At 35.5% G+C, this 15,508-nt stretch overlaps 1 protein-coding gene across 5 annotated transcripts in view; it reads right to left on the bottom strand.

Annotated features, from left to right (window-relative positions):
- Positions 1-15,508, bottom strand: part of CDC42SE2 (CDC42 small effector 2) — a 111,915-nt gene that overhangs the window by 33,391 nt on the left and 63,016 nt on the right. For all 5 annotated transcript variants that reach the window (XM_082651799.1, XM_082651800.1, XM_082651802.1 and 2 more), the window contains one exon: positions 12,520-12,859. In XM_082651799.1, coding sequence (XP_082507925.1) covers positions 12,520-12,573 — 54 coding nt within the window. In that variant the 5' untranslated portion in view covers positions 12,574-12,859. The remainder of the gene's footprint in view (positions 1-12,519; positions 12,860-15,508) is intronic.

Below are 15,508 nucleotides of genomic sequence, written 5' to 3'. Positions count from 1 at the left end.
ACCTTATGATCTAGCAATTCCTCTTCTGGGTATACAGTCGAAGGAAATGAAATTGCTATCTCAGAGAAACATGCATCTTCCTGTTCTTGCAGCACATTTACGATAGCCAAGACATGGAAACCACCTAAGTGTCCATCAATGGCTGAATAATGAAAATGTGATGTGTGTGTCCACATAAGTATATATAGACAGCTATATGCATATACGGATAGATATGTGTGTATCTATATACACACAATGGAATTTTATTCAGCCATAAAAAAAAGATGGAAATACTGCCATCCGTGACAACACTGATGAACGTGGAGGGCATTATGCTAAGTGAAATAAGTTAGAAAGAAAAAATAAATACTATACCATCTCACTTTTATCTGAAATCTGAAAAAACTTAACTCACAGAAACAGAGAACAGACTAGTGGCAGCCAGAGGCAGGGGGTGAGGCATAGGGGGTGAAGGTGGTAGAAATGGGTAAAGGGGATCAAAAGGTACATACTTCCAATTATAAGATAAGTAAGTTCTGGGGATATAAGGTACAGCACGGTGACTACAGTTAGCAATACTGTCGTGTATATTTGATTATTGCCAAGAGTAAATCTTAAAAGTTGTCATGAGAAGAAAAAAATTGTTTAATCATATGAGGTGATAAGTTAACTAACTTACTGTGGTAAGCATTTCACAGTATATTCATTTATCAGATCATTACGTTGTACTCCTTAAACTAACACAATGCTATATGTTAATTATATCTCAATAAAACTGAGGTGGGAGGGAAAACCTACTCCTACTTATAGAATGGAGGTAGTGAAATAAATTTCAGGTCCACCATTCCCTCATATGATCTACTTCTCACCATTTTCATTCCTTACCTCTGGGCTCTACCAAGATTTCTATTCAATATAACAAATCACAAGTGTGAGTCATGGTTTTATTCCAATAATGATTGGATAAATCCTAAGCATACCAGGATGATTACAAAGAGGTCATATATCTATTTACAGATTATCAGTGATGATTTGAGCTACTAAATTCACTATCTCCTATCTGTGTCCATGAACTCCTTTACTGCTGAGTCTGACCAACTTTGGAGGTAATATTATATAAATTACATTATCTTATACTCTACAAATAGTAAGCAAAACATTAATAGAGCAACAAAACTTAAAAAAAAACCATTACACATAATAAGGTAACTGTGGGAAAAAGATATTACCATGACTTTATACAAAAATGATTCAGAGGATTTTATGACCTGTTAATATTTAATGAGTTATGATACAGTGCTCAAAATGATACATAGCACTTATAATTTGGGGGTAGGATGAAAACCATATGAATAAACTGCATAATACAGAGGCCTCTACCTTTTGCTCACTATCTTTATACAAAGTTTACTTACTATGGCACAAGTCAAAAGATAACTGAAGCTAACTGCTTATAGACTCTAGCTTCACTGGAATTCTGCTAAAGGTGTATATAACTAGCATTAAGTCTTTAGCCTCCTTTCATTTTTTTCACTTTGGTTATTCTATCAATGCTTACTTCAGCATTTGCTAAAGAGATTCAAGTTTCTGACATTCAAAACTTATCATTTCCCAAAAGGTAAAGCTGTTTGTGTAATTCACATATCCTTAGTTTTCAATTTATTTTTACTGATTTGGATTAACTTTTTTTTTTTAACACCTAAACAGTAGCTTAGGATATTCTAGACCGACAACAAGTAATCTTTTTAAATTGTTCTTAAAGGATTTGAAGCAGCTTTATATAACATTTTTACCAGAGTAGTTAATAGATATTCAGGCTAAGTGACATTTTATTTCTATCCTTCTGTATAAATAGGCATAAATCTTTATTGTGGACATACACCACTTCTTTCTACATACTTTGTTCTAGAAGTAGCAACCCACTTCCTTTCCTTTTGGGAAATCATCGCTTCCTGACCCCAACCATATGATTTTGATAGGTTGCCAACCACAGTAGTCGACAACCCTGACCACGGGGTGTGCACATGACACAAACTGGGCCCAGAATCCTTCCCTGGGAAGGACTAAGGGAGATGTCCTTTCTTCCTCATGGTGGTTAAACTGAGATGATGAACCTGGAGCTGAGGGCAATCATGGAAAAAACACCCATCTCTAGTCAGAAAGTGCAAAGAATCAAGAAAGAGACAGAGTTGAGAATCTTAACAGTGTCCCAGGTCCTGGATACAGATGTTTAAGAAGCCAGATCCAGCTTTCCCATGGGTAGTAATATGAGCTGATAATACGACCTATGGCAGTCTGGTTTCTAAGATCTTAACTAAAAATCGATGATTAATATGTCAAGATTAATATTAATCTTTGATTAGTAAGACAAATGGAAGAGAAACAAGGAGCAGACTGCAAAGATTAAGGAAAAAAAATCTGCCCTTCAATAACTGAGTAGCTTACTTTGGATTCCAAATTCTCATATTTAGGTCAAACTTCAGAAAATAATAAACGTTTTCAGTATGCCAACTTGTACTGTATGAAGATACACTCTGGGAACAATAAGTGATAATTCTACTTCTCTGGTTTCTAGAGTGTGGTGCACTCACTGGAATGCCAGCAGTGGCCCTCAGGTTAAAAGGCTTATATAAGGAGGCAATTCTATAAAAGACGAGAGCCACATCACCACAGAGAAATCCAAACACCCAAGTAGAGTTACAAGCAGGGACTTCGATCTAAGTCAAAGTACAGAAAGGCAAGGCATTTCATACTGGAAATATTTATAAATAGGTGGGTTGCTGGTAACACACTTAAAATTCAATCCTAAGTGCAGTACTGTCTTTACTTTGCCCTTTAGAGTTTAGTAGGTAAGTAGCCTTTTCCCACTTAGTATAAGTTTCAAAGTTGGTAACAGATGAGAAGTTCACAGGAGGCCCCAACATTTGTTTTTTATAAGGAATCTCTAAGCAAGTTTATAGTGATCTTTTCAAGGGCAAAATTGCTAAATGCAAAACTGAAGGAACTAGACGTTCTCCTCTCTCAGTGAGAAACCTGAAGCGAACATAGGGATTCCCTTTTCTCTTTCTATTTAAGGTTAGTATCTTGTTTAAGTCACACATTGCAAGTATGAAAACTGAAATACAAAATAGGCTTAAAACTAACAACCTGAAATAGCTTCTCTAAGTACTAATGATATATTTTTCAATGCTTTTGCATGTTAAACCCTTTACACTAGAGATTTCTGCTACCACAGGGCCACTTGAGATTGTTTCTGTACCCTGTATATACATGCATATGTGTGTGTATAGTAGAGCTAACTTCAGGAAATCACTGTATACTGAACATAGAAAATGTGGTATAATACAATGGTCTACCACTGATATTATTGCAGTGAGACCTAAATTGGACTTCTCACCTCTGGAACTAAAGACAATAAATTTGTGTTGTTTAAGCCACTAAACTTGGATAATCTGTCACTGACAGCCACAGGACACTAATGTACCTAGGGAAAGCATATTACTTGCCAAGATTCCACAGCTAACTAAAGCAGGTCTGGGAGTCTCCCTTGTCCACTGTCTTTCCTTTACACCACCATATATACAGTTATTCTAAAATAAATACCTTTGTGTTTCAAAAAAAGTTATGTAATTCCCCCAAACACTTAATACGTAAAATAGAGAAAAATCAAATGCTTATATTAACTTTTTGTAAATATTGTTCACAATCAAGCCAAGCAATGTTCTACAATTAATTTTTCTTGTACTATGTTTGTGTTGAACTGCTTTTTGTTTGCTTAACTTCCTATGAAACTAACATTAATTGTTGCAATACCATCCACAAATTTCTTGCAGTACAACTGGTTAAACAGCTAAACAACTAATCCATATAGTCTGAAATGTCACTAAATGGAATGGGTATTTTTCATTCAACTGGCCTTCAACCAAAACACTTACACTGTTTTTTAGTTCAGGGAAATGTTCTTGTATTATTATTGGGTTGTCCAAAAAGTTTGTTTGGGTTTTTCTGCAAGATGTTACAAAACCCCCAAACTTTTTGGCAAACACTTTGATAATTTATTCTCCTCCAATGCCCCTTTCTTCTACTTTGTGAAACTAATTAGGCAGATTTTGAACCTTCAGGATTGATCATCTAATTTTCTTAGCTTTTCCCTTCTACTTTCCATCTCTCTTTGTTTTACTTTGTTTTTACTCTCTATTTCTTTGTTTTATTTTGTTTACAGATTCCTTTATCTTCCAGCCCTTCCACTGGACCTCTTTATCTCAGCTATATCATTTCCAAACACTATTTCTTCTCAATTTGTTCTTTCTGTCCCCATTCCTGTGTAGGCACACTGTTCTTATTTAATGGGTCCAATATCCTAATCATCTGAGGAATATTCACAGTTTTTATTGCTTTATTTTAGTTCTTTTCTATTCCCTGTATCATCTATTTCCTCTGAGTTCTTTCATTCGGTTAATTTCTTTTAACTTTCCTCATGCCTGATGATCACCGACCGTCCAAATGAGGCTTAGTACACATGGGTCAGGCATGCTGAATGGTGGGTTCAAGGACAGGTGAGAAGATGGTGAAACTGGCTTTTTCCTTGGGGAGCCCACAACCACAGAAATCACCAGGTCTCTGCAGAGCCGGTCAGTTATCTAAAGAACGATCTGCTGCAGGCCAGCCTGAGCAGTTCAAGCCTAGTTGCAGGCCTTCCAAGAGCAAGGCAGTTAAGACTCTGGTTTGCTTCTGGTCAGTATCCCCCTGTGCAGGCAACTGGGTGTGGCTATGTTCTGCAAATTCCAAATCTATCATCTGTGTTTTATTATCTTTCATCCATGCTTATGTTTTGTCTGCATTCTTTTCCTTTGTGGGTTTTACCCCTTTTTGTTTTTTAAACTCCTTTAATGTCATGCAAAGTGGGGTTTCAGGAGAGAGGAGACTGTACGTGTGTGTTCAGTCCAACATCCTCTCTATGTTACACACCTGGATCTCTCTTCCTGGTAATTGAAAACCAAACCAAACCAAAATACTTCTGGTAAGAGACCAATTTTTCAAGCTTTAAAGGTCCAGTTCATTTCAAATAGAATGTGCTTGAAAATAACCAACAGAGATTTAAAACACAACAAAACAAAATAAAATCAACCATTATTTAAAATGAGAGGAGGGCTTCCCTGGTGGCGCAGTGGTTGGGAGTCCGCCTGCCGATGCAGGGGACACGGGTTTGTGCCCCGGTCCAGGAAGATCCCACATGCCGTGGAGCAGCTGGGCCCGTGAGCCATGGCCACTGAGCCTGCGCGTCTGGAGCCTGTGCTCCGCAGCGGAAGAGGCCACAGCCCTGAGAGGCCCGCGTACCGCAAAAAATAAATAAATAAAATAAAATGAGAGGAAACTGCAATTTGTCAACTAAACATTCATAAGAGCGCTTACTGCATGCCAGGCACTATGCTAAGCGCTTAACATAAATTACCTTATTTAATATACTTTATTATCTACTTTAATATATTTAAGACTATTAGATAGGTGTCATTATTCCTATTTGCAGAGGTCACACAGTATTCCTATCTGCTCAAGGTCACACAGTAAATAAGCATTGGGATTGCAATTCAAACCCTTATTTGAACAACTCTTAAGCTCATAGAAAACCAGATCTCCTATGAAGAGGGTAGAAAAAAGGGAAAAACTTGTTTGGTTTTTCATAACTACCCATAACTTTGGGGCTCATAAAAATGAGATCAATTTCTGACAGCTAAGCACTACTGAAAGCACACTTGTCTTATGTTTCTTAGTAACTATATCTGCTATTTTTTTTAACATCTTTATTGGAGTATAATTGCTTTACAATGGTGTGCTAGTTTCTGCTTTATAACAAAGTGAATCAGCTATACATACTTTATCTGTTCTTAAGGTCAGTGAGAAATGACATCTAGTAACTCCTTTATTTAATGTATGGAAGATTCTGTTTATCCTATATGCATGACTGACAGCTAATACTATTTCCAGTATCTTAATGATTTTTGAATCCATGCATATGTGCATAACGGAGACATGCAGAAGGATTTGTGCATGTTAAGACTCCAGTGAGGACATCACCCAACTGCTACTCAGGTAGACACTCAGGTAGACACTCAGGTAGACACTCCAAGAACAAATAAAACAAAATCAAAACCACAAAAAACAGAGTGATGGGTGTGTGTGTGTGTGTTAGAATGGCAGGCACTTATATCATTAAGTTAATATGTATGAAAGCATCATTAAGTTAATATGTATGAAAGCATTCAAACTAAGATCTGTAAAAATGGCAGATAATAATTAACATTTACTGGCAAGAATTTTTTTTTTTTTTTTTTAATTTGGCTGTGCCTCACAGCTTGTAGGATCTTAGTTCCCTGAGCAGTGAAGGCGCCAAGTTCTAACCACTGGACCGCCAGGGAATTCCCAAGAACCTTTTAAAATGTTGAAACACTGCTGGTTTCACCATAACTTATCAAAACTAGTGATGTATTTTTGCAGAGTCTTATAATTCAATTGCATATCCAATGTGTGTATACATGTCCATTTGGGTAAAATTTATTGAAACACATACTAGAGAAAACTAGTTTTAAAATGCCAAGGCTTTGCCATTAACTCACTAGGCTTAACTTAGTTTACTAGTTCACTTAATAGTTTCCAAATTTGTGTGTGAGTGATGCATCTGACTAGATGTTTGCTTAGATGCCTTTAAGACTATAATTTTATGATTGTATGAAAATTATTTTCAATTCACAAATGAAAACAGCTAACAAATGACAAACCAAAACGAAAAAGAACAAATGATGTCTCACCTGCTAAAACAGAGGAGTATAAGCATAAAAAGTAGCTCTTCAAGGAACTAAAAGAAAGGTCAATCTACAAAAGTAATTGGAACATGAGCACTAGAAATATCTAAAAAATTAGAAGAATTTTTACTATGTACAGAGATGATAAGAGACCAACCTTTACTCAGTACTTAAAGGAGATAGAGCTGAGCTCTTAGAAGCTGTCTTGCATATGCGAGCTACCAAAATTGATCTGTAATATGTTCTACCCATTATAAGCATGTTTAAGGCAGAGAAAGATGGAAGAACAGAATGGTTTTTATCATGTGTTTATATCACAGATGAACAGATTCTGAAGTGCTTCTAAAAATGTCCTATATAGTACTGACTTCATAATTATCAAAATACTATTATAGTATTAGGCCCCAGATATTATCTAAATTCTAACTGCCCTTTAATCACAAATTACATCAAGTTTACATAAACATTTTATTCTTCTACAACCGTGAATAGTTTATTAACTAGACTTTACCTGCCTGGTACTGATTTCCTTTCTTTCTTTTGCCTTTTGATTTTTAAAATAATAAAATTGAGATCCTTAACTTTCCCTCCTATTTGTATATACCAAGGCCATGTGAGAATCAGGACCCAAACCACTAACTCTGGACAAATAAAGGCTTAATCCTCTGTATCCTTGCTGTTTCTATGTTTATAAAACCCAAGAATCGTAAAACAAAACAATGCAAAGGTTCATGCTATTGGTATTTCAGAAGCACCTTAATTTTAGCCATTTTAAGAATTCAATGCCTTATGAAAAGATGCAGACTTTCACATCATTTACACAAATAACAGAACATGTAAATGAAGAAAGTGTTTTCTAAATAAACATGACAATCTCCCAGATGCGGTAGGTGAGATGACTTGAAAACAATAGCTCTTTTAAGAGATGTTTCAGGATTCATGTAAGCTGTCAGTTAATAGGAGCTCACACTGGCTACTTAACATGACCTCATAAATAAAAAACATTTTCTTTATGAAGATATAGATAGTATTTTCTAATGAGCATATAGAAAAAAATTAGGACTTATTTGCCATATAAATATATATTTTTAAAAACTATTTGACCACAATGTTTCTTTCTCTTCCTGTTCATCAAAAACAATTTTCCCTGCGTTTCTTTCCCTTTTTTTTTTCCAGTGGTAATTATTTTTATCACAGTGAAGATAAGATAATCCTGTTTCTCAACTCTAGAGCTCCATGCTCTGACTTGTTCTGTATTCAATGGTCTCCAATGTGGGAAATGCTCACCTGGGGGGTGTTCAAAATGATCTGCTGCAATGTGAGAGGAAAATACTAGACCTTCTATTTTTACTTTTCATCTTTTCTTAAATTAAGTTCTAATATTTTGTGTATAGGATGACATAGATGCCTGGTGGCTTCTGAAAGCATTTATTTCTGTAATAGTTACTAGAAACAGAGTAAACAAAAAGCACTGAATTAGATTAATGCTTCATCATACTTGAAACTAAATACAAGAATGAAAGCTGCTATAGTATAATGTCTTTAACTTCATGGACTTCAATTTATCTAAATGCGTTTTTCTGTACTCTCAAAGAACTCGTCTTATGGTATAATACAAACGGAATGAGCTGATGAACAAAAGTGTGGAGGAGCTGAATTGGAGAATTTTATTTCAAGAAATCTCTGATTTGCGTACAGTCCTGAAGCTCACAACCTAGAAGTTTAAAAAAATCAGGTTACTTTTCACTCTCATTAAATTAAAATGCAAGATAATGCAAGGGTTAAACATTTCCTCTCGGACTGATAAAAAATGAGTCGGAAAACATCATGCTGGTAGGAACACAAATTGATAACACCAAATTTAAAACAATGTTGTCTTGCATGGTAAAAGCTAACTAATGTCCTTAGACTTCAGAACCAATAATTTCACTCCTAGGTATATACCGTAGAGAACCTCAAGCACGTGTTCACCGGGCAACACATACACAAAGGCACAAAAGAGCATCATTCGTAACAGTCCCATACTGTGAACAACTCAGAATTTCAAAAGGACTATATGGATGTACATGGTGTAGTCATACAACAAAACGTTCAAGAAAAGTGGAAATGAAGTTCAGTTACCTGCCTCAATACGGATTAATCTTATAAATTTAGCATTGAATTAAAGAAGAAAACACAATTATATCCACTGGAACTCCACTCAAAGTTAAAACAGGTAAATTAACCTATACTGCTCAGGGCATATACAAATGGTAAAATCATAAAACACAATAAGGAAGTGATCACCATAAAAAAAGCAGCAGGGCAGTGGCTCCTCCAGGTGTTGGAGCAGGGATGTAAATGAAAAGAACACTAGGGGGCTTCTGGGGTGTTGGCAATGCTCCATGTCTTAACTTGGGTAATATGTGCTTCATATTATGTTTCATAACTATTTATTATATATATATTTATATATAAAACAAACTTTTAAAGTACTTTTTTGGTATGATAATGGTATTGTGGTTATGTTAAATATGAATCATCTCTTAGAGATAAATACTGCCATATTTATGTATAAAGTGAAATAATGCTTGGAATTTGGCTTCAAAATAATACAGAAAAGAGCAAAGTAGATGCACTGAGACGAACAACATCAGATAAGAACTGATATTGTTGAAGCTGAGTGTATGAGGTTCGGTATACAACTGTCTACTTTTGAATTATTATTTTTGCTGATGTCACTTTTTAAATAACTATAAATGGCAGCCACCACATGGCTTGCTAAGAAATAGCTTGTTTTACCTTGACGTATATATTTAAAAAACTCCAATCTAAACTGAATAAAGATCAATTTAATAAAAGCATTAAAGAAAACCATTTCCTCTCTGACATTTACAAACTTACAAAAGCATTCTAGTTTCTGAAGATAAATGGCTTTCTACTACCATCTCACCCCCTCTCCCAGCTTGAACTCATCCGGAATGCTATGGACACTAACTTACCAGCACTTCTCGACTGTGCTATCAGCACAAAACAGGGTAGGAACACCAAAATCCTTATGCCAAGAGCCTTTCTAGTTTGTCTTCAAGCTCATGTATACAAATTGAAACTTTCTCCTCAGGTATAAGCAGCTTATTGTCTCTATGAAGAAATCCAGTAGCCACTCCTGAGGCAGGACAGGCAGTTCCAGTGAATAAGATAATCTTGGTAATTTCTAGGTTTAGCAATACAGTTAAGACATTTGAATCAGTCCTCTACACTGCCTTTCTACAAAGTAGGGATATTTTTCACTTCTCCACTGATAAGTGTAATTTTCCATTTCTATTACATAAATTCATCTACTAAATGTTTTGAGATGATTGTGGTTACATAATGTGATTTTCTGTGTAATTAAACAAATCAAGAGCATGCACATTTACGTTTCCAGAAAAAGGAAAAATGACAACGTATCTATCATACTCATACCTCATTTAGGGTGTTTGGAAATGTGATTCCTAAAAAAGGAAGTTCTACATGAATCTATGCCATCTCAGGTCCTTATCTCATAGTACTGGTGGAAATGCACCACACTTGAGCAAACACTCTTGTTTGACATAAATCCCCTGAAATTATAGAATGCCTTCACCTAGAGTTTCCTCTAGCCACCTTTCATAGAACTGTTGGTTCATACTCTCAGGCTGCAGTAACAGCTTTCATGCTTTTCATGTCTAAGGTCTAAGGTTTTCTAGCAACCCCTGTCTACTGACCCATTCCATCCCCTTCCAATTCTTCACCCATTTCCCTCGAAGAAACCTTAGACTCTCTAAAATATGGAGCACAGTGCCCTTCCTTTGTTTTTTTTTATATGGCAGTTACCACATCATCACTTAAAGACACACACCCCTACTATTATGGATTAGAACTGCACATCAGAACAACAACAAAAATGAAGAAAAGTCACTGTAGGAAATGAATCTTATTGCAGAACACACTACACACATGATTGCAGACTGCTGAGGAGGACTCACTGGCTGGGAGTACAGGAAGGAGAAGGTAACTCACTGGCCTACAGGATGCAGTCTGGTCAGGCAGTGCTAACTCTCCATCTGGACATACAGTAACATTAAACATTCAAACTACTGGGAAAAGGATATGTTCTTCACTTGAAAGAACAAAACCATTCAATGATTTCCTATTTCACAAAGTGTAAAAATCAGTCTTTCCCCAGCCTGGAAGGCCATACATGACCCGGCCCTTAACTATCTCTGACCTCATTTCCCACCACTGCAGCCCTGGCTCACAGCCACTCTGCCCTCTTTGACATTCCTCGTACACATACAACCCTTGCACTTCCAGAACTCTTGTACTCGCAAGTCCTTCTACATAAGCATGTGCCTTACTGCCTTAACCTTAGCTTAAATATCACTTCATCAGAGAGGCGTTTCCTGTACACTCTTAATATCCCCATTTCTCCTCCTCTTTTTTCTACTTTCTTTTTCCTTAGAGCAGTTACCATCACCTGGTATCACAGACACCTATTTATTCACTAAATATCTCCTCCACTAGAATGAGAGCCACGAAGCAGAAACTGTCTGTTTTGCTCTCTGTTATTTCATCAGTACCTGGCTCACTGTGGAAATACCAGAGTATTAATACATGACAACTGGGCATAGGTGTCTAATTAAAATAACACATTTCAGAGACAAAGAGCATTACAAAACATCAGTACCATGTGGGGAAACACTATATGGGGAAAGTATGTAATATGACTAGAAAAGGGGGAGGTTGTAAATCAATATGCATTGTTTTTGAGGATACCTTAGAAGATTATTACCTTAATTGTGGTGATGGCAATGAGTGTATATGTATGTCCAAACTCACCAGTTTGTATACATTAATTATGTGCAATTTTTTGGTATACCAATTATAACTCAATAAAGCTGGGGGGAAAAAAGTCCACCAGCATGCCAATGCACAACAGTAAGTAGGTAAAGAATTCACTACAGTCCTGTAAACAGCTGACATGGTGGGAAACACTATAGAACAGTTAAGTTACTATGCAAGAAGTTCCATCCTACCATAGAAAAATGAACTAAAAGAGCTGGTGGAAATACACGAGGTATTATCTAAGTCAGGGGAAAGCTGGCAAAGATTTCATAGCGTTGACATTAGATCTAGGCATCTTAAAGGATGAAGAGAAAATTGGACGTGGATGGCAGAATTTCCGTAGAGGTAATAAAATGTGCACAGGTTAGAAGGGATAAAAGTGGGGCAGGTACCAAGAAGAAGTCAGCCAAGACTACTTACTATCCACATGACTTTGCGCAAAAAACTGAACCTATTTCAACTGAAAAATAAGGATAATGGTATCTTCCTCAGAGAGCTGCTGTGAGGAAAATGAGATGATAAATCAAGAAGGATGTGAGGCAACCTAGCTATGACATCTTCCACCACTGATTTCCAAAGCCGACTTGGCTGTTCTATCTCAGATTGTCTCCCTTTCCTCTCATGGCTCCTCCAGAAGCTGGTCTACTTGGTAGAAGAGCATAACCTTCTCAATCATATACAATGGTCTAGCACAGTTCCTCACACATGGCATTTACTCAAAACACATTTACTTTTTTTTTTTCTCCTTTCTTTAACCAGATGTTCAGAATTCCACTGACAGGCCTTAGAACTGCCCTGCAATCACTGCTGGGGTCCTAATTCTCAACTTGAGAACCAGCATTAGTTTAATAAGCACCCCACCCAATCTGTACATGTATTACTTCATACTTACAGGTTGAGGCTGTTCTGCAATACAGCAGTTGAAACACAACCAGAATTCACTCATGCTTACAGTCCAAGTTATAAATGAGCACCAATGAAGTTTCCAAATCTCAATTCAGGAAGCTTCACAAAGCAGGCTTCTCAATATGGTAGATGTCCAAAGATGCCAAAATAATTTTATTACTTCTCTGTGTTTTTGTTCCTGGAAGTCAAGTATCTTATATAGTCAATCTAACAAACAAAAGGTCAGATTGTTTCCTTTCTTTGCTTTTGATTCTACAGGGACTTGTTTCTGAACCACAGGAAAGGTATAAAAATTGTTGTCTTGACTCAGGGCCTTAACAGGTAGTCTACAAAAAAAGAAGAAAAGAAAAGAAGTTACTTTACTTATCTTACTCTTAGAAGCTTTTATTTCTTAAATCTGTGATAAAATTAAGACTATTTCCCCAAAAAGTAAACATTGAAAAAAAATCAAGATTTTAATAAACTGATATTCATTCAATAAAAAAATATTTGAGTACTTTTTCAGTGTCAGGTATTAGGAATATAGCAGTTGAAACGAGAGAGTAATCCTTGCCTTCATAGAGCATTCTATTTTATGACTGTAAACGCTTTCCCCAAAGCCATGACTCTAAACCTTGTAAGACATAAATGACAGTTATTTTTATATTTGTATAGAAGATCTTCAATGAAGATTAATGCATATATGTTCAATGTCACAAATATGGGTAATAAGGCATGAATTTAGGACCCTGATTCTACACAGTCCAGAGGACATGTCCTCCAACATACTAGAGGACAATGACATGTTAAGATCTAAACATATGTTCAAAGAGAAAGATAAGAAGGAAGAAAATGTACATTCTTGCCACAGTAAAATTCAGAACCTGGAATGCTTATTTTCAAGGAGAGGTGAACATTCCTTATGTCACCCAAACTCCTAAACAAAGAAGTAGCAGTCTTGCAACTGGCTCTGTCCAATAAAGTGGGTAAATACTATGAAGGTTTATAAGCTCAAAAGAATTGTATGTTTCATTTACTTCCTTAGCGAGAATGTAAGAGCAAAGGGTTAAATTCACAACATCATGAATATTATTTCAGGGCTATTTACTTAACAAGCTTAATTCCTCCCTGAATCAAAGACCATGGCCATTAAAATATCATTGTGAAATCTCTTTTAACCAATTTTATGAAAACAAATATGCCTTTGTTTGAAACTGAAAATTCCTTATGCTCATCACTGCTGATGTAGCACATACAAACATGAATTACTGTTTCAAATCTACTGGATTTGAAATCTGAGGTTTTAAAATCTATTGTTTGATTTATTCCATCATCATATTTTCTCATCTACATATAGAACTACACAATTTCCTTTTTATTTGTAATTTACCTTTGCCAGAAACCACCTTCAAATACTAATTTTACATTGCACGGTGTTTTATTTTCTTCTATTTTTAACTGAGTATACATTCCTTTTGTTTAACACTTAAAAGTAATAGATGACTTCCGAATTTACAATCAACATTTTAGCAAATTCAGATTTCCTTCCTATTTAGAGTAAAGCTGTTCCTTATTTTGCAAATTTCAAAATATACATTTTCCCATTCCCATGTACTACTTTGAAAATGACATTCACAATATTTCCTCTTTCTTAATATTTAGTTGAAGAATGACTGTTTAAAGTACAATAATTTGTGCTTCTATTTTTGGAGATTAGACAGAAAGGATACTTAAGAATAATGACCTAGATAACAGATATGATGAAATACATTTTCAAACCAAGGGGATGTTTGCAACTCCACAGGTTTTTATTTGTTAAGTAAACATATAAATCTAAAAATGTTTCAAACATGCCTTGGAATATCATACCAATACACTTTTTCCATTTTCTTGCTTTTCTAAACAAAATTCCTTTTTAGAATCTTTTTCAAATGTATATATACTTTAAGCACATTTATACATAAACACCTTGTAGAGAAGTAGTGAATCTGTCACAAAAAATTTCAACATTACCACTAATAATAAATATATTAACAGGTACTTTCACTTCTTGAGCTCAAAGTTGCTTAAATCATGTCCATTTTGAAAACCTTACTTTAAAAAAAAATCTTAAGATAACAAAAGAAGAGTCACTTTGCAACAACATCAACAACTAAACTTGGCTCTAAACACAGCTCAGCACATTCCACACATAAATGAAGGGTCAAACTGGGCTACAGCACCAGAGAGTATTTCACAAACTCATAATTTCATTAGACATAAGATTTTAGAAAAGCTTCAGTGAACTGTCAGGCCACTTAGTGACTGGCAGAGATTTCTTGCATTAAAAGTTCAGTCTCTTGACTTTTAAAGAGATTGGCATGAGTAAAAAAGTGTAGTAGTATTCTCTGGTCAAAAATATAACCTCCTCCATCCCCTCCCCACCTCCTCACTTTCCACACCTACAAATGCTGCAGATATAAGCTTTATACTTGTAGGAACAGTTTCGCTGCTGACAATATGAAAAATTTATGTCCCAACATCGTACCCACAAATTAATAAAATTGTTTAGGTCAACTTCCAAAGAAACGACAATAAAGCCATGATTTGAAAAACAAGGCAATGAGGCATACCTTTTAAGACAAACAATTTATTCCCTTTTTTTTTAATGTGGAATACTTTAACTCAGTTGAGGTATTGAGCATGCTCAGTTTGTGTGAAACAGAATCAGATGTTTAGAATTTAGACTTTGATATAAGAGATGTGTGGCAGTTGTTAGTACTACACTAATTTTTAGCAATGTTAACTTGGGCAAGTGACAAGCTCTATCATTAGCTATAAAAAATGGAATGCTTCACTGCCAATGTCACAGGTCTGAAATGAGGGCTAAATTACGATGTACATAAGGGCACTGCATATATCATAAAGAGCTATACTGATACAAGATGCTCTGTTATTTGTTATCAAAATTAAAATAGCTAATAGCAGAATGAAGTAGTAAAAATAATTAATTTGTA

This window comes from Grampus griseus (genome assembly GCF_964374135.1).
Source record: "Grampus griseus genome assembly, chromosome: 3".
NCBI classification, from domain to species: Eukaryota; Metazoa; Chordata; class Mammalia; order Artiodactyla; family Delphinidae; genus Grampus; species Grampus griseus.
Note: the sequence above shows the minus strand (reverse complement) of the source record. Positions and strands in the feature narration are given on the sequence as shown.